The sequence below is a fragment of the Drosophila virilis genome, chromosome 2 (genome assembly GCF_030788295.1).
Source record: "Drosophila virilis strain 15010-1051.87 chromosome 2, Dvir_AGI_RSII-ME, whole genome shotgun sequence".
Lineage (NCBI taxonomy): Eukaryota > Metazoa > Arthropoda > Insecta > Diptera > Drosophilidae > Drosophila > Drosophila virilis.
Window position 1 is genome coordinate 29,960,849 of NC_091544.1, and position 24,339 is coordinate 29,985,187.

General features: G+C 37.0%; 1 protein-coding gene across 2 annotated transcripts; it reads right to left on the minus strand.

Annotated features, from left to right (window-relative positions):
- Positions 1-15,084: 15,084 nt before the first annotated feature.
- alpha-Est10 (alpha-Esterase-10) lies at positions 15,085-23,824 on the minus strand. Of its 2 annotated transcripts, none has more exons than XM_032433654.2 (4): positions 23,721-23,824; positions 16,678-16,990; positions 15,897-16,608; positions 15,085-15,831 (listed from the first exon to the last, which is right to left on the minus strand). In XM_032433654.2, exons 1-4 carry the CDS (start codon positions 23,807-23,809, stop codon positions 15,209-15,211), a joined length of 1,737 nt encoding a protein of 578 aa, XP_032289545.1. In that variant the 5' UTR covers positions 23,810-23,824; the 3' UTR covers positions 15,085-15,208. The 2 variants fall into 2 exon arrangements, with proteins under 2 accessions (XP_032289545.1, XP_002056426.2); XM_002056390.4 differs by lacking the exon at positions 23,721-23,824 and adding an exon at positions 21,167-21,437.
- Positions 23,825-24,339: the final 515 nt, after the last annotated feature.

Below are 24,339 nucleotides of genomic sequence, written 5' to 3' on the forward strand. Positions count from 1 at the left end.
TCGATTTTTTTTTTCTGGGACTCATCCTTTCATTTTTTCTATGTTTTTTTTTTGTTGTCTGTTAGAAATTAGATTTGCTTTTGCTTGTGTGCTTTGAGATTTAACAAACAACAACAAGTCGCATATTTGTTGACGACTGGGAATTAAAAACGTGTTTCCCATTGCTCACAAATACACGTGTTGTTAAGTGCGTGTCTGTGTGTGAGAGTGAAAGATTATGCAAATTGAGTTTTTATGAGCGAAGCAGCTAAGTGATTTAACTAAAGCGGTTGCCACAAGCACTAAGTACAGTTTCCTCAATTTGCATCATTTTGGCTATTTATATAATAGCTGGCAATAATGGCGTGTGTAAGCGACTTAAAAGCTGTTGCACTGCTCAAAAGAACGGTGATAATCGGTAAAAAAAATGCCTTCAGAAAACAAGTGTACCATAAGTATTGAACCGAATAAACAGTTTTATTAAAAATATTGCGTTTTTTAATTTTTCGACAAACAAATTACAACTGAATAAGAATTATATTTTTAGTTTTGTACTGATATAATGATATACATTATTAAACTTCTCGACCTAAATTTTGAAGTATGACAATCAGAAATAAGATTTATGTATTTTGCCGAAAACAATATTCCAATTAGCGTATAACAAACTCTTTTTGGCATTGGAAAATAAAATATCCGTAGCTACTCTCGGAAGCACTCAAAATAAAAATAAAATTTGATATAATTGTTAGGACAATTGTAATTGAAGAACCTCGCATGAGTGCAGGAATACAGTGAAAACAGCTTGTGAAACTCATATCGCATAAAAAAAAAACTAAACAAACGCAGCAGCAAAAACAACAGCAACAACGCCACAAATAACACACACAGATAACAATTACATTACAACAATAGCAACAAGAGAAAAGAAAATCAGAACAAGTGTTAACTGCAGCAAATGTGCAATAACTTTGGGAAAATAACGAGGCATTGTTTTAGAGCTCCCAGTGAAGCGATTTGAAAATGGAGCACGTCTTCAATGCAATCGCCCCCAAAGCTGCAGCCCCTCAGCTCGCATATTACGTATACGCCTCGCTGGCAGAGTGCTAAAATGGTGATATGGAACCGAGTGGAAGTGGAGGTAGAGGTTGAGTGTGGTGCGTGGCCAGGACATGGTTATGGTGGGGTTCAAACGTTTCGAGCAATTAGCGTGTGCCACAATCTCGGCAAAAGGCTAAAAGGAAGCTGCAAATGCCAGCAGGGATACACACGCACACAGCTACACATACACAGTGCGGGCAAATGAATTGGTAAGCTGCGAATGCGAGTCAGAATGTGAGTATGCATGTGGGTGCATGTGTATGTGAATCTAAATGAATGTTTCTCTATCTGACTCTGTCTATCTGAGTCTGTGTGTGTGTGTGTGCGGCCAATACAAAAGCTGCTTGAATAACAAAATAATTAGAAGTTGCAGAATGAAAAATAAACACTTTCTTGTTGTTAATTGCATTGGAAATACACAGACGTAGGCATAGTTACTTTTGCAAATAAAACACAATGAAATTAATAATACCTATCAAGAACATACAATGGATATATAACCATTAATTTATATGTTTAAATTACATATATGAATTTGTATTTTCAGTCATTTTCATTATTTAATAAGTTTTACTCCAAGCCTCATTTCCATATGCTCCATTTACTCAGAAACTATAGCCCCTAGACAATTGCTACAAGCTACATTCGTGTTTTATGTTAACCAAACTCACACACACACACACACACACACAGACACACACGCACACACATCAAACGCTACGCAGCCACAGTTGGTTCTAGCTGGTTCGAGAACCAATTGAGGACGCACTCCAGCAGCCAGCATGCACACACACAGACACGCACACGCACACACATGTGGCATTAACTTTTTCGTTATATTAATTGCCAACATTTGAACTTTTATTCAATTTACGAGCTGCAGCAGCAACTGCAATGCCAATTGCTGCTGCCTCGCCAGCAAAAAGGCCAAACAACTCGCAGAGGAGTAAGAGGCAAAGGGGCGGGTGTATGTGTCTGTAAGTGCATTTCCAAGGATAGATCTCGCAGACATTTGCTTTGTCTTGCAGTCAAGTCTTGACTCTCGAGTCGTACTCAAAGCTAACTGTCTGTGTGTGTGTATGTTCGCGCGTGCAAATAAAACAAAGCCGCGCAGCCAACATGGCGTATTAGCAATATGCCCAACTGAGGTCTACGGCCAGCTATAAATACATGTCATGTCTGCCAACTGCTACCCCCATATACTAAGGCATTAAAATTTATGTGGATCCGCTCGGGTTACACGGGTTATTCGAGACTCATGATTTTAATTTTAGCAACGCGAAAGGTTAATTGCCATTAAACTTAAAATGTTTTATGCGAGGGGTTGGTAAATGTTTTATGCATAACTAGTTTTTATGTTCGGTGCGGGAATTGTCAAGATTTTATGTGCATTTAGGGTGCCATAAAACTTGGCTAGGCGGCAAAAACATCAACTGAACTACATCACTTCAAATGCAACCAAACTTCAAACATTTACTTCAAGCACCCCCCAAAACCAAGCAATGTCCTTAACAAAATTTTAATATATTCTTTATAGCTTATATTTATATTTTCCATTTAATATAAAAACAATATGGAATATTAACATATATTAACAAGTAAGAGGTTCTAGTACCCCCGAGTCTTTTATTCCAACACCAAATGCAGCTCGCATTTCGCGCTCTTCTGCTTTAGTAGTAACAAAGATAAGTATATAAAAAAAAAGAATGTGGCGATAGTTATAAAATAAAAGATACTTTATTTATATAATATTATAGAAGCAACATATCATGTTTGGTGACTCTAGCTCCTAATATTTACCCAATTAGCTTATAAAACAGGATGCCGATATCGATTTTCATTAATTGCTTAAAAACGGTGTAAGCTATCGATTGTCTGAAAAAAACTTGATCTGCGCAGGCACTAGGAGGACCTACAGCTAAAATTTCAAGTCTTTTGCTTTTATAGGATCTGATATCCTTGCGTTCATACATGCAGACTTATGTTCAGACAGGCCGACATGGCTAGATCGACTCGGCTATTGACGCTGATCAAGTATATATGTACTTTATGGAGTCGGAGATGCTTCGTTCTGTCTGTTACATACATTTTTTCGAACACATTATACCCTTTTTATACATTTTTAATGGGTTCAGGGTATAAATTTATATATAATATAATGAGTGTAAGAAGTTGAACCCAGCTTGTAATGGTTTTCTTTCGTCATAATTTGGGAACTTTGCGCCAACTGAATGCGTAATTAAAATGTTGCCAGCTGCTATGTTTTTTGAAAAATTACGATGTAGTGGGGCTAGGGAGAGGAGGCACGAACGGCCAAGGACAATTATATAAACAAATTACAATTTGGCATTATAAAGTGCGCAGGCACAAAATTAACAAATGTGGATACAATTTACGAAACACTTGCTCTTAACAATTGTGTGCATCTACATGAGAGTGACTGTTTATGTTTGTGCCTGTTTATTATTTGAATAATTAAATATAAATACATATATTTCAAGTACTTTTATTAGTTACAACATTTTTTTTTCAATAATTTTTCTGAGATAAAAACCACATTTTATTACGAAAACAAAATACCATTTCGAAATGAAAACTTTCTTGCTTATTCCATTTCTTATACCCTGAAGCCATTAAAAATGGCTTTATTAAATTATTTTCATGATACTTATAAACATTACTGAAATAAGAGTGTAAGCAAAAATGTATATAAATATATGTATATATTTTTACCCAAATTTGTATTCATTTTACACAGTCACTAAATTCTTGAATTGTTAACTGCATAATAGCTGTATCCCACATTTTTGCGGTTTTTTAATTTTGCAATAGAACAGGCGATTCAGAAGTGCCACATTAGCAATAAATGTGCACTGAATATGCATATAATTAAATTTTACAGAGTACACCAAAGTGTCCAAATACTAATCAACACATTTTTCACAGCGTGCTGCACACATTTTCTATTGGCAATTAAATTCAATTCACTGCGCACTGCAATCAAATAGTAAATTTAATAAAAATTTGAAATTTAACGCGCCCATCAGTTAGCGCATTAATGTATTTAATTTGAAATCGTATTTGCAATTGCAATACGTACGTTTTTCGAATGAAATTGTGCATATTTATTGAACTGCCAGTTTATTCGTAACATAAGAGCTTTTTATTATAATTAACATTATTAGTAATAAGTCGTTGAGCTGTTTGGTATTGTAATTATCACAGCCAATCAAAGTTTATAAGCATGTAGCAAATTTCTAAACACATTATTTATTGACACACATTAAAAACAATTTAATGAACAATAGCTAACCGGTAAATTTGATGTAATTGAAACATATTTCTGTCCTACAACAATTTGTAAGGTCAGAAACGTTTTTTGAGCATTCACTGGGAATCCATTAAATTTTCTTTTTATAAACGACAACTAAATAATTTATAATTTATATGCATTAAGCTAATCTTAATAAGCGTTTAATAAAACAATATTTCATAAAAATTACGACATTAAACCTTAAGCTCAAATAATTGGAGGCCCCACAAATATTTTCTTACTCTCTTATTTTTTTTTTTGCACGTTTTTAAACATTTTATAAATAAGATAAGCATTATTTTGAACATTTTACATACCATTTCTAACACGTCTGCGCTTTTTAACGTGGAGATTCAAATTTCATAATTTATTTTATTACGAGTCTTCAAATCAAAATAGTATTAACAATTAATAAAAACCTAAATTTCGAGAACATTTAAATTTGAAAATAATATATACTACTTATATATACATGATATTTTCTCTTGATAATAGATAAAATATATGCTTAAAAAGTAAAGCACAGACAAAAAATAATGTCTCTTGAAGGATGCTTCAATTTCGATCAAGTTGCCAAAAGTACTTTTTTTAAGGTAAATTATGTATAAGAGCAAGGTTCAAGGTACACACATTTTATACATAACGCCTTATATAATCCATTAATCCATAGAGAAATTTTGGTCACTTTCGGCCACCATCAATTTTTGGGTGGGAGCTCACGTAAATACAAGTGCAAATGTTTGCGATAAACAAGAAGCCGTTATTGCTTGTAGCTGGGCAGGCTCAAGTCAGGTAAAAACTTTCACCTCGGCCACGCCCATTAACTTTGGTTCGTTTTTGTAGTTTTTTTTTTTGCTTTTTTAAATAACAGCGAGAAAAGAGCTTGCAATAAACTTTGTTTCAGCATCGCCCACAACAGCAACAAATGGGGCTGGCCAAAGGCTGGAAAGTGTTTGTAGAGGCGCCTAAGCAAACATTGCATACTTATAGGCGGGCGCTCATCCCACACGTTCACAGTTAAGTTGGTGTTGTGTTAACGCTGTGTTACCGTGTCGTGTTTGCCGTTGCTGTTGACACATGCAAGGCGAATGCGGGTGCGGCGAGGCCACGACAGGCGGTATCTGCGGCCATGTTAAAAGTATTTTGATTTAGAAAATGTAAATTCCCACTGACTTATGCACAGGCAACAATACACCGATAGACGGCGGGGATGGATGAGCGGAAGAGGGCGCCCAAGCCGTGGCTGAGCACAAACATTGTAAGTCTGGCAACAAGTTCTTTTTTTATTGCTTACCAAATGAGCTGCAGCTAACCAGACCAAGTTGGCAACGCTGTTCGGTGAAGGGATCCATAAAAACGCAGTCTTTATGACTGAGCCTGGCCACGCCTCAGACGCCCATAATGGGCATGAGATTAAATCTAGACGAACGAGTGCTTATCAAAAACGCAAAACGCGCATTTCCATTTCTTGACGCTACGTGATTTGCAATTTTCCAATTTTCCCAAACGCCGAAAATAAAGTTAAGCTCCGGCATATCAAGACATTCAGTTGCGGTTGTCCTCGGCGGAGAGAAAGGGACAGGGGGCATTATATGGTTCCTCATTCGATTTTTTATTTTCTTCTTTTGCCTTTCGAACATATTACACAGTAATTGCTCTATAAAAGAACTGAGTGAATCTAGAAGAAAAACATATTTCATACAATTCTAAGAATAATAGGAAATATCATTCAATTTAAATAATTTTTAAATAAAACGTATAAATACCTCAAATAGCATTAAATTTATAGCATTATTAAGAAAATTGTTTAGTCGTTTCCCTTAGCCAGTGTTCACTGTACAGCTGTCACTGATTTGGTAGCAGTTTTTTGGTTTGTTTTCTCTGTTGCAGCGCACATTTGTATTGCATTTTATTTACGAGCTGCTCGCATTGTTGTTGTTGTTACTGTTGTTGATGTTGTTGTTGTTGCATTTGCCATACGCGATATGCGCTTCCTGGTCTGATACCTCAACTTTGTATATCCGTTATTTCTTTAGCATTTCTTTAGCATTTCCTTAGCTGTGATTTCTATTTTAGCGCTGCCAACGCTTCGCTGCAAGCCAATAAATATTTTTCGCCTGGCACGCGATTTTCGTTACGCCTGGCCCCCAACTATTTCTTTTACCCACTTCAGCTCCCCTCCCCCATCGCCGCCATACACTACCGTGTAGCTGAACGTGTTAGTATTCGTGTCTGCCACCATTGTCTGGCACACAATTTAATGTGTTTACCAGATAATCGAAAGCTCGGATGCAAGACGCTTTCTCTGGTTTTATTTGTTGCATCTAGCCCGAAGGCAGCTGTGCTCGAAATTGTAAGCTGCATCTTAAAGGATTTGCGAGTATATATCTATACATATATATATCTATTGTAAGATTACAAGTTATATTTGGTTTGTAAGTATATATTGCGTGCATTTTCAAGCATTTAACACCAAATTAAGTTTTCACAAATTACAAAGTTTTATAATTTATAGTAGCTCGCAGGCAAGCAGCAGGCTCAACTATTAATTAAGCACAGGAAATGTGAATGTTTCAAGCAATTTACGCCCTTTACAAAACAAAACAAGTAAGAGGTCCTAGTCGGGAGCTCCGACTAGGGGATATCCTGAACCCTCTTCTTCCAACATCAAATGCATATATATATTCTATTTTTGAAGCTAAATTTCAAGTTTGGTGACTCCAGCTCTTATTAATTACCAAAATTGCCCAAAAAACAGGATCGATATCGATTTTTATCGATTGCTTGGAAACGGAGTAAGCTATCGATTATCGGAAACACTCGATTTGCGCAGGCACTAGGAGCACCTACATCTAAAATTTCTCTAGCTCTTAAAGGTTCTGAGATCCTTGCGTTCATACATACGGACAGACGGACGGACATGTCTAGATCGGCTCGGCTATTGGTGCTGATCCAAAATATATAAACTTTATGGGGTCGGAGATGATTCCTTCTGCCTTTTACATACATTTGGATTTTGCACAAATACAATATACCCTTATACCTATTTTAAATGGGTTCAGGGTATAAAAAGAGAAATATTTTGTAAAATGTGCTGCTATTTTCTACAGTAGCTACGATACCGGTTTAAGGTGCTAAGTATAAAATATAAGGTATAAATAAAAAATCTTAGGTAAGGACGATACATAAAATATTCCTATAAGATCTCTTTAGAAAACGCTTTATTATATATTTCGTTTGATCTCCTTTTACATGACATTAAAGCTGAACGGAAGTGGCACGTTTCAATATACATAAATGATCTGCCAAAAAAGGATTTGTTTTGAGTAAGAGTCTATGTAATTTCACTTTAAAGGCAAATCATATGAATTTCATTCAATTCATACAGCCTATATATGAGATATTTAAGATATTAAACATATTAGCAAGGGTATTTTATATTCTTCTTTACAAAGATAAACTCACTTTGTGATTAAACCTGCAAATTGGAAGCGGTACTTGGCAGATGGCAAGGGGTAAATAATTAGTAGAAGAAGGAATAAAGTTGCACACACGAATTGCAGCACCTGCTGCAGATGCTCATATGTGTCTGTTGTGTGTGTGCGTATGTCTGACTCGGCTAGCTTTATCGTAGCTGCAAATTTGTTTCTTTCTGCAACTACAACAGCCAAAAGGAAATTGTCGCTCTCTCCACAAGTGGTACAACCAAAAAAGGGATACAAAAATTTTAAATTTTAAAAAGCCATGTCGAAACAGAAACTGAAATTCCTTAGCATTTAGCTAATTTGATTGCATAGTGTCAGTGCTTTTTCTATGCCTATTGCCTGCTTCAACTTCCATATGGTCATACACATATAATTTTATGGAGCTTATTCAGAGCTTCGCGGGTGGTTACAACTTTTATCATATGGCAAATATTTTGCTTACACTTTTATTGTTTACCATTTATTTCGCTGCAAAAGTTGGCACTTCAAATGAAAATGGGCAAATAACAAAAAACAGAAAGCCAACTATTGAGAATTGTTTTACTTTTGTTTGAATGTTTGCTTGTTGCATTTTGCACTGCACAAGGGTGTGAAGCATATTTTCGCTTTTTGCCCACACGTTTGTAATAGGAAAAGTTTTTGGCATGACCAAAAAATGCCTTCGTTGTCTGCTGGCTTGTTGACATTTGTCATTTCGTTGCACTTAAATTTTCTGGCAATTTGACTTTAAATTAGATTACAAGCTGAATATAATATGTCACCCTAAGTGTGACATGTTCATTTATATAATAAAAAAATAAATTAAAATAATAAATATTAAAATTTGTAACTACTATAAAAAGTAGCCCTTGTACTATACAAATATAAGCCAAATTTAAAACAAACAGAAACTATAACTCAAACTCTACCCAAGTGGAGGCTGGTTGAAGCCTTCACTGAAAATATATAATCATTTTCATACTTGGCAAGCAACAATTTCAAAGCTCTTGTCGACTAATTTTTAGGGCGTTTAATTTATTTACAAAGTAAATAGTTTGTAGCTCGAGCGTTAGCTGAGCATTTCCTGTATTTTAAGCTCAGCCCAAATGCTTCTCGACATGTGGCAACTTTTTGACATATTAGGGGTTCCATTAAATTGAGTCTCAATTTACATTCAGCAAGCGTAACAGATCTGATGTTGGCAGCCTAGCAAGAGCTAAGCATATGCGAACGACTACTGCTGCTAATATTACGTATACGCGCCCTGTGCCACGGCATTGAGTTGCAAATGAACACAAGTTGCGGGAATTTGTGATGAAACGCTGCAGCGAAAAATTAATTTGCAGCTAGCAAAGTTTTTCGACAGGCCATAAGGATTCAAGGGTCTGGAGCTGTACAGTAGTCAGCAAGGCAAAAGGCACAAGGACTTGCCAGAGCCGAAACAAGCCGCATTAATTAGTGGCCAAGGACAAGCGAGCGCGCAGGATAACCGCTCGCTAGCTCGGTGCTGCATGTTGCAACATTTTTCTTGCTCCAAGCGCCCAAGCGCCATGACAAATTAGATATGCGCTGGAGAGTGTCCAAGGCAACGGGGCAAAAATATTAGTCCTTTTTGCTGCTGTCGGTCCTTTTGCTGTTGCTAGGCTCCGCTGCTGTCTGCTGCTGCTGTCTGCTTTCTGCTGTTTTACGACATTTCCGCCCACAAAAGTATGCAACATGCAACGCTGAACCAACTCCTGATATGCATTGAGTGCATGTGCATTATGCGCTTCTCTGTCTGTGTGTCCTACATGGGTGTGTGTCTGTGTTTGTGTATTTGTGTTAGTGTGTGCTATGTATTTTGCACTGACACTAAAAGCTATTTGTAAATTTCGTAGTTGCAATTATGTTTGCTGTGTTGTTAGCGAACCGACACGCCTTTAGTCAACCTACACTCCACCATTTCACCACACTCGTCCAGCATCACACTTGCTGCACTTAACTCATGTCCCGCTTCTCCACACACACACACACACACCCACTCACCGCTCTGTTCATTTTTTCTCTGTGGGCCTGCTGGTTATTATTAGTTTGCTGCGGTTTGCTGGCTGCGGCCGCTTTGCCTGATGCACTTTCAACTGCCCCCTTGTGTCACTCTGCACCACCCCCACAGCGCCGCCTATTTATAGTATTTTCTGACCACATTGCACATACAAACAGATATATATGCACATGCATACAAATATTTGCACTATCACACATTAAAGATTCGGTTTTAGGGTTCATTTTTTGGCACGATTTTTATTGTAAAAAGCAAATTATTCAGCTTCAGTTTGGCTCACATTATAGGCCCGTTTACTGGATGCTGCCAAAGCTATCGGCTTTAATATTTTATCAGGCACTCCAAAATTGGGTCATTCCACTCTACATGCATACATATATATTTTTTAGTGTACACAACTACAGAGTTCTTGGTAAATTTATAACCATGACCAAGTGCTTTTCCAAAAATTTCAGCTTTTATACTTTCACCAATTTTTCGCCCGTGAAATGATTTAAGTCAATTATTATTTATATAGGTAACTGCGAGTAAATGAACAAAATTATCTAATAATTCAGGCACATGGCAGCTGCTCCCAAAAAAGAAAGTGGCCCTAAGTTGCTCGCTTCTCACTTTTACCTTTAAATATGCCATCAAATACTCGAAATATTCACACTTTGACGCTGGGGCAGCGGCTTCGATGGGCTCTCTTCTCGGGACCGAAGTCTGTTGCGGTGGCTACCACAAATCATTCAGTGGCATGAATTATTGTTGGCGCTTAGAACGTGCTCACAGCGCTAAAGTGTCATTACTGGGGCTTAATGAGTCTGCCAGCAGCATACAAAAAATTAAATAAGTAAACAAAAATAAAATGAAATACAAAAGAAAAAAAATAAAAGTGCTTAAGTATGCGCAAGCCAAAGAAAAAAATGTGTACCAACAGGCGCACTACTTTGTCCATTGTCTGCGCCTTATTTATGTTGGTCCCTCGGTCAGACAATAAATAATAGTTGCGAATACCCTGTCAGGATTGAACAATAGCAGCGGCTAGATAAGTAACAACTTTAGCGACTAACTCGAAAGTTATACAAATATAAATAGATCCTTAAACTAAAAGATCCTTAAACTTAATGAAAGATTTGTTTATCAATTGTTTACCTTATATTACATTAGAAACTGAATAAAAATATATATATTAAGCAAATATTTCATTCTGCATGAAGTATGAATGTATTTTGCTTAAAAATATATTGAAAAAAATGTCGTTTTTAATAAATTAAAAACTAGATTCTATTTAAAATTTTTATTTCTGCTGCTAAGACGCAAAATTGGGTATTTGAAGATTATTACAGCGTACATGTGGTAGACATACTTAACCTTTGGATACAATCCCCCTTTTACCAAAGTAAGAGCAATGGCCTTGAAGCTGGTATCTAGGTATCATTTCAGTTAAGCCCAGAGCCTTATGCGCTGTGAATAGTTTATTTTATTTACTTTTATAAATTTTTTAATTTTGTAAATGTAAACGGTGAAGAGTATTAGTAGTCAATGTTGACTTTTCGAACAATTAGTTACAAAGTTGCCACTTAATGAAATGTTGTGCAGTCTGTTACAACTGCTGCTGCTGCGGCTGCTGCTGATTAGTTTTTTAGCCTGACATGTTAAAAGTTATTAACACCCATACGTCACGTGGGCTGGCCGGCATTGCGATATGCTAAGCAGCTGCAACAGCTGGCTGCAGGCAGCATATAGTAGAGCCACCCGCAACCACTCGCAAACCGCTTCGCAACTGGCAGTGGGAACCACATAAATCGTGGCGCCCAAAAAGCATAAAGCAAGCATGTCGCGCAATCATTTTCAGCTGCCACGTGCCTGGGCATACATTTTGCGCATTTTATGGGGCATGCAGCAAGCTGCAACCAGCGCACAGTCGAGCTACTGTGGCCAAGAAACAAACAACAGCCACGCCCCAAAGCTGGGGGCAGCAGCTAGTTCAGAATTTTAAAGCTGATTACTCAATAACTTTACTGGCGAGTGCATAAAATGCGGGTCGTATCCTTGGAGTGCATAATTCCTTGCCAAGTGCAAGTGGGTAAGGTGCTGTAAATGGTCGTGGAATGGAGGTGTTAAGGGTGGGGGGGTGGTAGGAAAAGGGATATTTCAGCCATTTTATATGCACTTAAATTGTGTTTGTTATTAAAGCTGTTGGCCCCCTTTGCTGCTGTTGTTGTTTTGTTAGTGCAACCAAAACGAAATTTACGCTCAAATTGAGCTGCCTCGAAGTGATTTTCAGGTGCAACCTACTGCCTGCTTCCTTTCTGCAGGTAATTCAAGGCACTCAGCTAAATAATTTATGCTTGCCGCATAATAAAAACACACACAAGGAGAGAAAGAGAGAAATGCACTTAAGACCGCTACCCTGGCAGCATTCAGGGTCAGCCAAGGTGTTTAGCAGTTGGAGCTAAAGGTCATCTAAAATTGATAAGCAGTTGTCCTTTTAGCGCCAAACTTAAGCCAATGACTCATTTATTGAGCAATTTCATATATATTTAATCTTAATATACTTTGTGCAACTGACGTTCAATCGAGTGTTTATCAACACTGAAACAAAGCGCTCTCGCCATCATTCAATGCCAATATTCATTATCAATTAGTTTAACTAGAAATTATAAAAAACGAGTACGATACAAAAAACGACATTGGCAGCTATTTCTAGTCCCTTTTGTTTTGCATGCTTTTTGTTCGTTTATTTATATGCGCTGTACATTCAATTAAGCCGACATGCTAAAAAAAAAGGGAGAGAATTTCACATTTATAGCTGAAATTCAATTACAACCGCTAATGCCACTTGTATTGCCCGGTCGCTAGACCGCAGACTGTTCAGCGCTAAATACCTGTAATCCGGGAAATTTAATTTGATAAAAGTTGAACTTCAATAAGTGCCAAAGCTGGCTAGGCCATTATAATTGTGGTTGTGCCCTTGTGTGTGTTCGTGGGTGTATGTACAGTTTTTGTTAAGCGGCAACCACAACGAAAAACCACAAACAAATATGATCAGACATCAAGCTGACTGTGTCGAGCCCAAAAACAGCTACAACAAACACCAGCAACTGCGAACAGAGCGGATGAATATAGCTTATGTATGCACAACAGCAACAACTACCAGCACGCACACACACACACACACGTACACTCATACATACCCATGAGTGCAATCAGATATTGGTGGCACATGCCAACAGCAGAGTTTAAGCAAAAAGCGTTGCATACTTTTATGCGCCTGCAAAAAAGCGCTCAGAGCGGCCGCCAAAATGTGGCTGCATTTAAATACATTATAAATAATACACACATATTTAAAGGGACGTATATATACATATATGTTAATTAACCAACTTTTCATTATGGGTTATGGGCTATAAAAAAATTCTACAAAAAATAGACAGCTGCTGCAACATATTACATCTAATTTAAGCTTATATTTAAAGTTAATAAATTAAATATATATAAGTCAGATATGTCAGCCAGTTTTGAAAAATTTATGTAACAAATAATCACTTTGATTTTAAATAGCCATAAGCCTATATTATTACTATTATTTACATATTTAATAATATATATATTGAATAGTCCTTTATCAATTCGGTATTACACCAAAACTCAACTTATTGAAGCCGCAAATCAATAAAAGTTGATCAAAAATTGCGCTCGCTTAATTTACTTGCAGCTTAAATTAAAAATAACTAACAAAGATATTTAATCAAAGAGCCCACGTCATGGACTTTCGCAAAACTAAAGAAAAAAAAACTAAGAAGAAAGAAAAAATCCCTTGCACCAAAAAAACAATCTAATTTATTGAGTTCACGCCCATTTTTACACGCTGCGCACATGACCAACATTCAAGGGACACGCCCCGCCGCATGTCCCGCCCGCATCTAAACCAAAAAAAAAAAAAAGTTAAAAGATATGTAAAACACCAAAAAGAATAAAACTCGGGACTGGAGCACGGCGCGTCGACAAATGAAATTTTCACGTCGCACAGGACACGCGCCAGGACCACGGTCGACATGGGCAGCCGTTTTGAATTTACCACACAAACATTTTGGCATGTCCCAAAAAAGAGCAACCAAACAAATGAACAAAAAAAAAAAACATTAAAAATTGCACAAATTTTAATGGAATTTTATTTTACCCTCTATTTTGCACACACACACACAAACACTTCCTCTTTTACCCGCTCTCTGGGGTCGATGTTGGCGGTCGCGTTGCGGAAATTGTTGTCGTTGTACCCTTTGATTGTCAAGCATCGGCTTACACATATGTATAACATACAGCCACGAGAGAGAGTGTGTTTGTGAGTGTTTGAGTGCATGTGTAGGTGTGAAGACACAATACAGCAACGAGCTAGGAAGCGAAGTGGGGTTAAGGGTAAGACAATTGACGAAAAACGAAACTGTCGGCTTGAGTGAAAAGTTGTCCCAAATACAGGAAATTATTAAAAACCAGTAGAGAAATTTAAATGTGATCACCCTGATTTACAGCAAAGTAAATAAAAGCATAATAACAGCTAGCAACAGCAGTAAAAGAACTACAAATGTGAGGAATTTCTCGGAATTAACAATAAGCGTAACTTATTGAGTTTGGCTGCAAACAATTTTAATGAGTTCTTTCTTGAGTTTATTGCCCGCTGTCCAGGCATCATATTGCCGTCAATTCTAACAGCAAGTTAAACATATACAACTCAAACTCAATAACTTATGTATGTTCTGTTAAGCTAAGTGACCGACCTAGCCAGCATGTGTCTGCACTAAAAACTATAAATATAGTTGTCATTTGTATGCAGTTATCTATATGTTAAATTATTGGAGTGCAGCCACCTTTTAATTTATTGAAAATAACACAATCTGACATGGCAACGCTCATCGTGTCACTTTGCCCATTGGATTTTATAATCGAGCTTATTATTTCATATGATCCTTTTGTATTGCACATTTATAACCTGGCTTATTATAGATTTTAATCACACTTGTGCACACTTTTTTATAAGACATGATTTATAACCATGCAAATAGCGAGATGTCCCACCGCTCTGTACTTCAAAACTCCATAGTGTGCCAGGTAAAATGTTTATTGTTCACTTCTATTTGATGCATATGGAGAAAGATTGAACTAAACACAATTCGTCAGAATAAATAAAAATAAACTTTAGCTTAAATATACAAAATGCTCGTAACATTTTTAATATGTACAAGATATTTACATGCGATACAAACGAGGCCTCAAAATCTGTTAGCTAAAGCTATAGAACCAATTACAACCCAGATCTAATCTAGCTTAAAGTTTATTTCTAGAATAGAAACTATCCCACAGCTGTAGCTTCTCCAGCTCGGGCAGCGTCTTGAACTCAAAGTCTTGTCCTATGTTTAGGCACTGAATCTGTGTCTCACTCTCGAGCGGCGCAAATTTCAGCTGCTTAATGCTCTCGCAGTTGGGATCCCCATTGGCCGCAAAGCTCGTCCAGATGTCAATCATACCGGAGATGATCTTGTGCTCGGCTGAGCCAACCGCCGCCTGATTGGCCAGCATGCTGTGAAAGATGTAACAGAGATCATCGCCATGGCACACACCACGCATCTCATTGCCGCAGAGCACAATGCGTATGGCGTTGCAGAGCTTGGAGTCGTGATCGAAGCGGTAGAGATAGGTGGGAGCGCTGCCCATACGGAGTCGAGCCACGGCAGTGCGATAGATGGGATGCCAGAATTCGCGATACGATTCCAGATCGAGGAACTTCATCATGTTCGCCTGGTTGCACGACTCCTCGCCAAAGTAGGCGCGTTTCAGCTGCAGTGCATAATTCTCGCGCAACTTGGGATCCAGATTCTCGCCCAGATCAATGGGTAAAACATTCTGACAATCGCCCACCTCATCCAGCGTAGCAGGACGTCGAGTAACCTCTGCAAGGTGTTGGTAAGGATCAGAATAAACAAGATGTCTGTCCACAGCCAGGACTACAACTCACCTGGATAGAAGAGCAGCCCCTCAAAGCTAGTGCCGCCAAACATCATGGGCACACGCCGACTCCAGGTCTGTTGCATGAGCTCGTACGGCGGCTGGCCAATGACCGTGTGCCCAGTTTTGTAGGGCTCCACGACTGGTCCGAAAGCAAACAGCACGCGATTGTGTTTCTCCTCCTTGTTAAGCACCTGCGCGGTCGCCTTGACAATGTCCCCGCCCCTGGCCTGGCGCAGAAACTGAAATATCTCACGATCCTTATTGGCGCCCGTGTAGCCCAGCTTCTGTGCCAGACGAAGGGCCCAACCGTTGTTAGGTGGCTGTGCCCAGGGGCACAAGGCGCTGCCGGACATCACAATGGCCTTGTGCAGCAGACCTTCTGTCTGAGGGCTGAGCGTGATCAGATGCGTGGAGGCGCCACCTGCGCTCTCACCAAACAGGGTCACATTGTTGGGATCACCCCCGAAGGCTTCGATATTTTCCTTTACCCAACGCAGGCCCATAATTTGATCCTTGAGTCCCGCATTGCCGGGTACATTGAGCTCCGGATCCTCTAGGCTGAGAAAGCCAAGCGCGCCCAGGCGATAGCTTATGGAGACTAGCACCACATCCTTGGACATAAAGAAATCCGGACTGTACATATCACGCGTGGCCTCGCCCACCTGAAACCCCCCGCCATAGATCCAGACCAGCACAGGACGCGGTTTCGCTGGCTGCAGCTGTTAAACGCAAACAAAAAGAAGCAGTTAGTGATTGCTGACTAAAAGCTGCCTGCTACAGTTACTCACATCCTTAGCGTACACATTCAAATACAAACAATCCTCGGAGCCAGCAAATTTGCGAAAGAAGGGATGTGTTTGGAGCGGCTTTTCGCCCGGCGAAGTGCAGTCCAGCTCCCGTTCCCAGGGCTCCGCCGGCTCCGGCGCCCTGAAACGCAGCTCGCCCAGAGGCGGCTTGGCAAACGGAATTTTCTCGAAGCTATAATAACTGCCGCCCCATATGGTGTTGCGCTTTACGCCCTTCACGTTGCCCAGCTTGGTTTTCACCACCGAATAAATGGCTGTGGTCAGGCGACGCTGTTCGTACTTAAAGCTGAGCACCCTGTATAGGCAAATAAACAAACAGAAAGAGAGAGAGAGAGAGAGGGTAAGTGTGAGTGAGAGTAAAAATCATAGTTAGGATTGAAGCCGCAGTGAAGCGCAATTCTTGCTGCAATAAATATACACTTACATAGGGTATTTCAGTTATGTAAAAAAATGTGCGAGTCAAGCTAGGAGATATAAAAGCGATTTTGGGGTCGATTTAACCCTTTCCACCTAAATGCCTTCAAATCGGACCACTATAACCTAAAGTATCCATATTGACAATCAATCCAATTCATAAATTTATTTAACTTTTGACTCTTAAAATATCTTCACTAAACTGAGTTTAATACAAACAAGCAAACAATATATCATGCACTTCGACTTACTATGTTATATAGCTGCTATAGGAACTAAGGGTCCAAAATTCATTCTTCGAATATTTGTATATATATTATAATTCAACTGTACAAACCGTTTTTGAACTATATAAGCATGCCAAATCATAAATCAGCAGATCACAATATAATATATTATAAATCTTCTAAATGTTAGGGCATTTAGACTTCGCTGGTTCGCAGACAACTTCATCTAACTTGTTTTGGCCTAAAATTAGTCACGCACTCAACAAATTGCCGGCTTGGTGGTTGGGTGGTTCGCTTTCAATGCCACAGTGTGGTTGCGTTACAGTATGTTTTTTTTTTTTTGAAAGTCGCGCCTTTTGATCAACCTCAACGCTGCACGCTTATTATTCACGACAAGTTTTCTATCTACTGTTGTTTTTTTTTTTTATTTATTTAATTTTTATTTTTAGTATTGTTTTTGATTTTTTTATTTAGCTTTTATTGCTGCGCTCTCGGTTGTGGGTGTGCGATTTATGCATTTTATGGCATTTTTTCTTTTCAATTGCGCAGCTCAAAAATTAATCACACATTTTATATTTAACACGCATTGCCCCAATGCACTGACATAGTTTAACTTTAGCAACAACAACAATAACATCGAAATTGCATACAAATTGCTAATTTCAGAGAAAGGAAAACGAGCAGCAGGAGAAAGAGAGAAAGATAGATCAAAAACACGAGATTAAAGTAGTAGTACGTGACGGAGATGGAACTGGCAAATTGAAGTCTATAGTTAGGAGCGGAGAAAGAGAAGGGAGACAGACTGAAGAAATGCAATTAAAAACTATATATATTGAAGTATGCCCAACCAGATGGTAGCTTTAGGACTGGAAGACATTTTCGATCAATGATCATAAAGCTATAAATTACTCTCTAAGCAGATTTTTTAAAATTCAATTTGTTTTATTATGCACTGGAACCGATATACACCTTCCGATCTCTACCAAGCGATCGACTATAATGGAAGGATATAGTTAAACTATACACCATACGCTATATAGTTACATTGTTATGAAGCTTATATGTTTAACTGTCTTGAAACTGAAAGGATTTTTAAAGTTTGCATAAACAAGAAAATCACGAAATAATTAATTTTCAATGTAGGGCTTAAGGCTGATCGTATAAAAATTCACTTTCTTTAAAACATAATTTTTATCAGGCGGACTACGTAAGAATAATTTTCCCCTCGAACAAGCTAAGTAAATATTTTAATAAGGCAAACGCCGCCAAAACCAGCATTAAATTTTCGAAACAAATTTCAAGTTAATCGAAATAAGTCAAAAATGATCTATCACATTTATCATGTGATATTTACTTATAAAGCATTCTACGTTTTTTTCTCACACTATTGCTTATTATTAACGCGTAATAAATAATTCGCGATAATTATAATTATATATTTCTTACGGCTCAGGCTGAGAGCATGTCATCAATCAGACATTCAGTCAATCAGGGCAGTCAGTTGCTACCAATAAGACAGACTTTGAATATTCTTCTGAACCCATTGGAAGGGTATAATCTTAATGTGAAAATGTATGAAACAAGCAGAAGGAAGCATTTCCGACCCCATATCTATATCAGCATCAATAGCCGGATCGCTTTATCCATATCGATCGATAATCGATAATTGAAGCAATCGATAAAAGTCTAAATCGAAATCATTATTTTTAGCAAATCTCTTAGTTTTTAAGAGTCCCCAAATTCAGGTTCAGGGTATCCCCTAGTCGGGCACTCTAGGGGACAATAACACATTTACTTGCATATTTTATAGATTTTCAGGGCAATAACTTTAACATCGTAAAATAAATTAGTATGATTATTTTTTCTAGAGCTTCAAGTTCAACAAGCCTTAATATAATATATTATTTATTTGAGAATGATTTTCGTAATGCAGATGTAACCAATTCCCAAATCAATTCTTAATTAACCCCTTTTTTCGATATGTTAAGAACATATTCATCCATTAGATAGGCAATTTCAAAAACTTTATTATTAACTCATTCAATTCGAATATGCCTTGTCATTATTAACTGCATATAATTCTATAAAACCTCAACGGCTACAAAATAGGGTTTATTTATGAGTTTTGAATGTACTTTTGTTTGTTTTATAGATTATTAGTATATATATACATTGACAACTTTTAGCAATATTCAGATATAAAAACTGATATTTCAGCTATATATATAAGCACCATAAACTCATAAATTGCTATAATGGGATTACCGTATGATATTTAATTAGTTTTAGTCTATTGCACGAAATCGCCCGTAAAATTTCGCATGTACTCGTAATACACATCTACACACACACTTGTCAACATCTACAGCTGTTTATCAGACAGCTGATAAGCTGCATATGTATTGATTTCTATATAATTCTTATCAGCAAACTAGCGAAGTTCTCCAAAACATTTGCAGAAGCGAATGTTAAGCGAAAGAAATCATCAAAAGGGCAAAGGGTGCATATATATCTATAGATACAAACTAAAATGTTGTAAATACAATGCCTAAGCAATAGATTAGCATGCGAATTAAAATTAAATATACATGATATGACTAAAAGTTGCCATGTCATGCCCATTTAGCAATTCAGCACACAATAAAACAAAAACAAGCAAATATTCTACCTGAAAGCTTAATGAACTATGTACCTGACGGGCTTTATCAATCTGTTGTCTCATATGTAACTAAACGTGGACTCATATTAGAATGAGCTTGTAGAAAAGCTACGGTTTCTTGTTAATATATGGAAAAGTCTGTTAAAGAAGTTCGACCTTTATTCAAGCTAAACTAATTGAGTCAAGTGGTCAATGTTTGCTTGGAAATTTACACTGATTAAAAATCTGATTACCTTTTCCCAGATTTAATGTCTACTCCAGACTTCTGAATACTCTAAGGTAGGTACAAGTGCACGTACGAGTACTCAGGAGTTCTCAAAAGTAGGAACATATGAGTTTTAAATGATTTTCTTGAAAAAATACTAAACTGGATAAGTTAAAAGAAAAAATAAGAATATTTTGTAATATTACAAAAGTTTTACATCAGCTATTATATTATAAACATATAATATACATATATCAGATATCATAAATTTATATATATATATATATTTTATTTTATTTTGCTGTGATATATTAAATACATGGTGCAATATCTTAATTCAAAGCATTTAGTTTCTGGCAAATGCCCAAATAATTCTAACTTCTGTAGTTAAAATTATAGTATAATTTTCAATATAATAATAACTTTTTTTTCCAGTCAAATAAAGAATTCACCCGTCTATTAGTTTTATATTATATTATTATTAACCCTATTGCTATTGCTATTGATTTTCAACTTGAGCAATAAACTAAATTCGACCAATTGATATTTAAGGCGCCCGCTTTTAATACTGTTGTAATGCCTGGTCATAATATAAGCAAAAAATTGTGGGCAAAAACGTGCAAATAATAGCAATAAAAACTAACGAATTTGGACAAATAAATGAAAAAAAAAATCACAGCGGAATCGAAATGAAGAAAACAAAAGGCTTCGATAAATTTATGCAAAAACCAGCTGCAAAACTTGCGCAACAATTTCACCAACGCAACACTGCGTTATACACACATGCAGACAGAGAGATATGTGCAGATGTGTGTACATATGTAAGAGCAAGCGAGAGCAACCATCATAACGACTAACGATCGAACAAGAAATCTGTTAATGTTGCTGCAACACTCACACACATGCACTCCCACAGACAGGGAAACCAAGTGCTTTTGTTTTGTTGCTTACTGTGCAAATACTTACTTAAAGGTGAGCTTTAACATATCCATGAAACGCACAGCCATTGTAGGATAATAATAATTGCACCTTTTCGCACACACCAATTAATTATAAAAAAAAGCCAACAGCAAATTTCACGGCCCTACGCTTGTATTAGGCGCGGCTTGTGTAGCGAAAGTAAATTAATGAATTCAGTTCACGCACACAAACAATTCGATTCTTGTAGACACACGCCAGACGAACCGCTCTGCACGAGAGTGGGTCAACAACTGAGTGAAGTCGCGCGATCGCGTTGCCTTTTCGTTGGGAGGGAGGAAGTTCGGCGAGCGGCGTAACATAAACACACTAATGAAAGCGGCTCTCAAAACGTAAACACCACACAATCAAACTCAAACGCGCTCTCTTACGCAGGTCTCTCCGCCGCTGCTTGCTCTCAACAGGTGGTTTGCTTGTGCTCTGGGCGAATCGGTTGCTGTGTGCAGTATTGTTGTTTTTGCCTGAACTGTTGAGTTGAAAGCTTTTGATTTGTATAGCGTTGCCAGTTAATGCAAAGCACTGTAAGAAAAAGCTTAAATGACATACTGTTAAACACATAGCAGCTGTAGATCGCTGTTAAGTGCTCTGTTATGATAGTTGTACTTCGATTACCTGTACAGAGCTTTTATGATTAATCGATATGATTCTTATTAATACATATATAAAGTTCAAGCTGGTTCAAGGTCACTATTTGCAATATAAACGTAAGCCCAGCATTTAATTTTTATTATATATGTCTAAATATTTTATATCAATTTAATCCATATAAATTCTAAATGGAAAGCACCACAAAATTTTTAATAAAAAAACCCCCAACAAAGCACATAAAAAATTCACCTTAAGATTTACCGAAATACGAAGCAAACGCTTGAATGTAATTAAAGCTTAACCGAGTGCAAAGACCTTAATAAATATACTGCTTTACGTATATCTAGGCGTATAACTGGTCAATTACAGTTAGAAGTTGGTCTTGAACTTGAATTTAAAAAAATTACAATTTCCATATTCGCATCTCATTAAAACCAGTTTTGGTCAGGTCTAATCATACACGAGAGACCTGAATGAATGCTTATCGTTTTTTTTAGCAATAATTAACAGATTTTTTTGTTTAAAAATTCAGCAATTTATTGGCTCAACCAAAATTATTTCCTTCCGTCTGGTATTAAGATTCTAGCCATAGTGTTGTCAAAATTTCAAAATCAAAACTGAAAATCGTCTGCGGTTGTGTGTCTGGGCTCACTTTGGGTTATAACTTGAGGAGCAGACACATCTTCAGTCATGGCCAAATACAGGCAAATGGCCAGAATGCTGACCAAAGTACGGAATAGTTAATTGAAAATTTTTTTTTTTATACTTTCAATAAATACAACCTGAGCAAAAATAGGGCTCGCAGCGTTGAACACATCTGAGCTTGTCTCTTTAGTTTATCTAATGCAACTAACTGAATAATTGACGAGAAATGCTCAAAGAGTGCTTATATGGCTTGTTTGGTGTACTTATTCGCATTATTTTTATATATTTGCTAAATGATTGATAAACAGTACATGAGTAATGCTGAAAAAGTTGAAGAGTTGAACATCGAAAGGAATTAGCAAGTTCTGTAAGTAATTTTGCTACTTCAATGTATTAAATGCTAAGGTTGACAGTCATTTTGTCGACCATTATTAAATAAATAAAATAAATAATACTCATAGTGTGTTTCATTATTGCCATACCGAGAATAATACATATAGTATTTACCGCTTACTTGTGAACAGAACCTCACAGACATAACCTCACTTAGTCAAACATAAGCTCACCTAACCCAACACTACCTTACCTAACCTAGCCTAATTTTTCATAAGCTAACATTTAACCCATCTCAATCTAAAAATTATTTGTAGCATTGACTTTTTCATTTTGTACCTCTCACAATTATGTTCTAGGATAACTAGGATGAAAAGCTAAGCTATTTTCCAGCCTAACATAACCATAAACCCAAAAATACAGTTTCTTAGAGAATGCAACTATTTAACAATATAATAAGCTATTTAGGATGCTAAGATTCCCATTGGAAATTAACCACCTTACCCAACATAAGCTTATCTATAGCATATCTTAAAAACTCGCTTTGATATCAACCCAGAAATGATACTGAAATATGATTCAGCTTTTACCGTCCATTATCAACTGAAATTGTAGTCACACCTCCAAGAAACCCAATTAACAACTTGCCATTTGCACTTGAATTAGTCACGCGTCGCAAAAGCTTGTGATTGTCTTTAATGGTTCTTTATATTTTTCATTTTATAGGATTTATCTCAAGTTTGTTTTGCCAAACGTCCGAGTAGACATTCAGCTGATACGCGTGGTTTGTTTGAGCTAATAAAAGAGAAGAGTGCAGAAAGAGAAGCAAAATCGCTAGTTTCTGATTCAGATTCAGTTGGCCGATAAGCGCTGCAGTAGCAAAACCGAAAACGAAGGCAGTTCTATTAAGTCAATCAATGACAATTCAGAATGTGGTCGATTAACGATTACTTATAATATGAATTATCACACTTACTTCTGTACATAGTCATAGTTCGTGTAGATGCCAGTGGGATGCGCGGACAGAACTTTCAGTTTTTTTAGAACAATTACGTACTTTGTCATGTTAAATTTTTCCGACAACTTTGGCAAAGTTAGTTGAGAAGAAATTCAACACATTTATTTTAAATATTCCTATATATAAAACTGTCCGACTGACTGACTGACTGATTGGTGATCATCATACAAAAATGTATTCCTTCTTGGTATAAATGGGGGTTAAAAATTTGTGATGTTTCGCACTCAAATTCATTTTCAAGGATCTGTATGAAACATCATTTGAGACGTGTTTCACATTTTTCGCAAAATCTAAACTTCTTCGGTAGAAATGCGATTCAAAGGTTTTTTGGACGATGTTTTTAAGTCGTGTCCCATTTGCCTCTAACTTATTTTCAAAGCTCTACATATGAACTTAATGAATAACCGCGACAGTAGTTAATAAGCGAAGATCGTGAATGATAGTTATTTATTTACCGTCCGATCAGTTTCAAGATCATTCTCAAAGCTTTTTGAGAACATTTATTTTATACGTGCCACGGGCCGGCTATACTCGCAAGTTTTAAATAAAAGATTTGTTTTATTTGAAATACATTCAG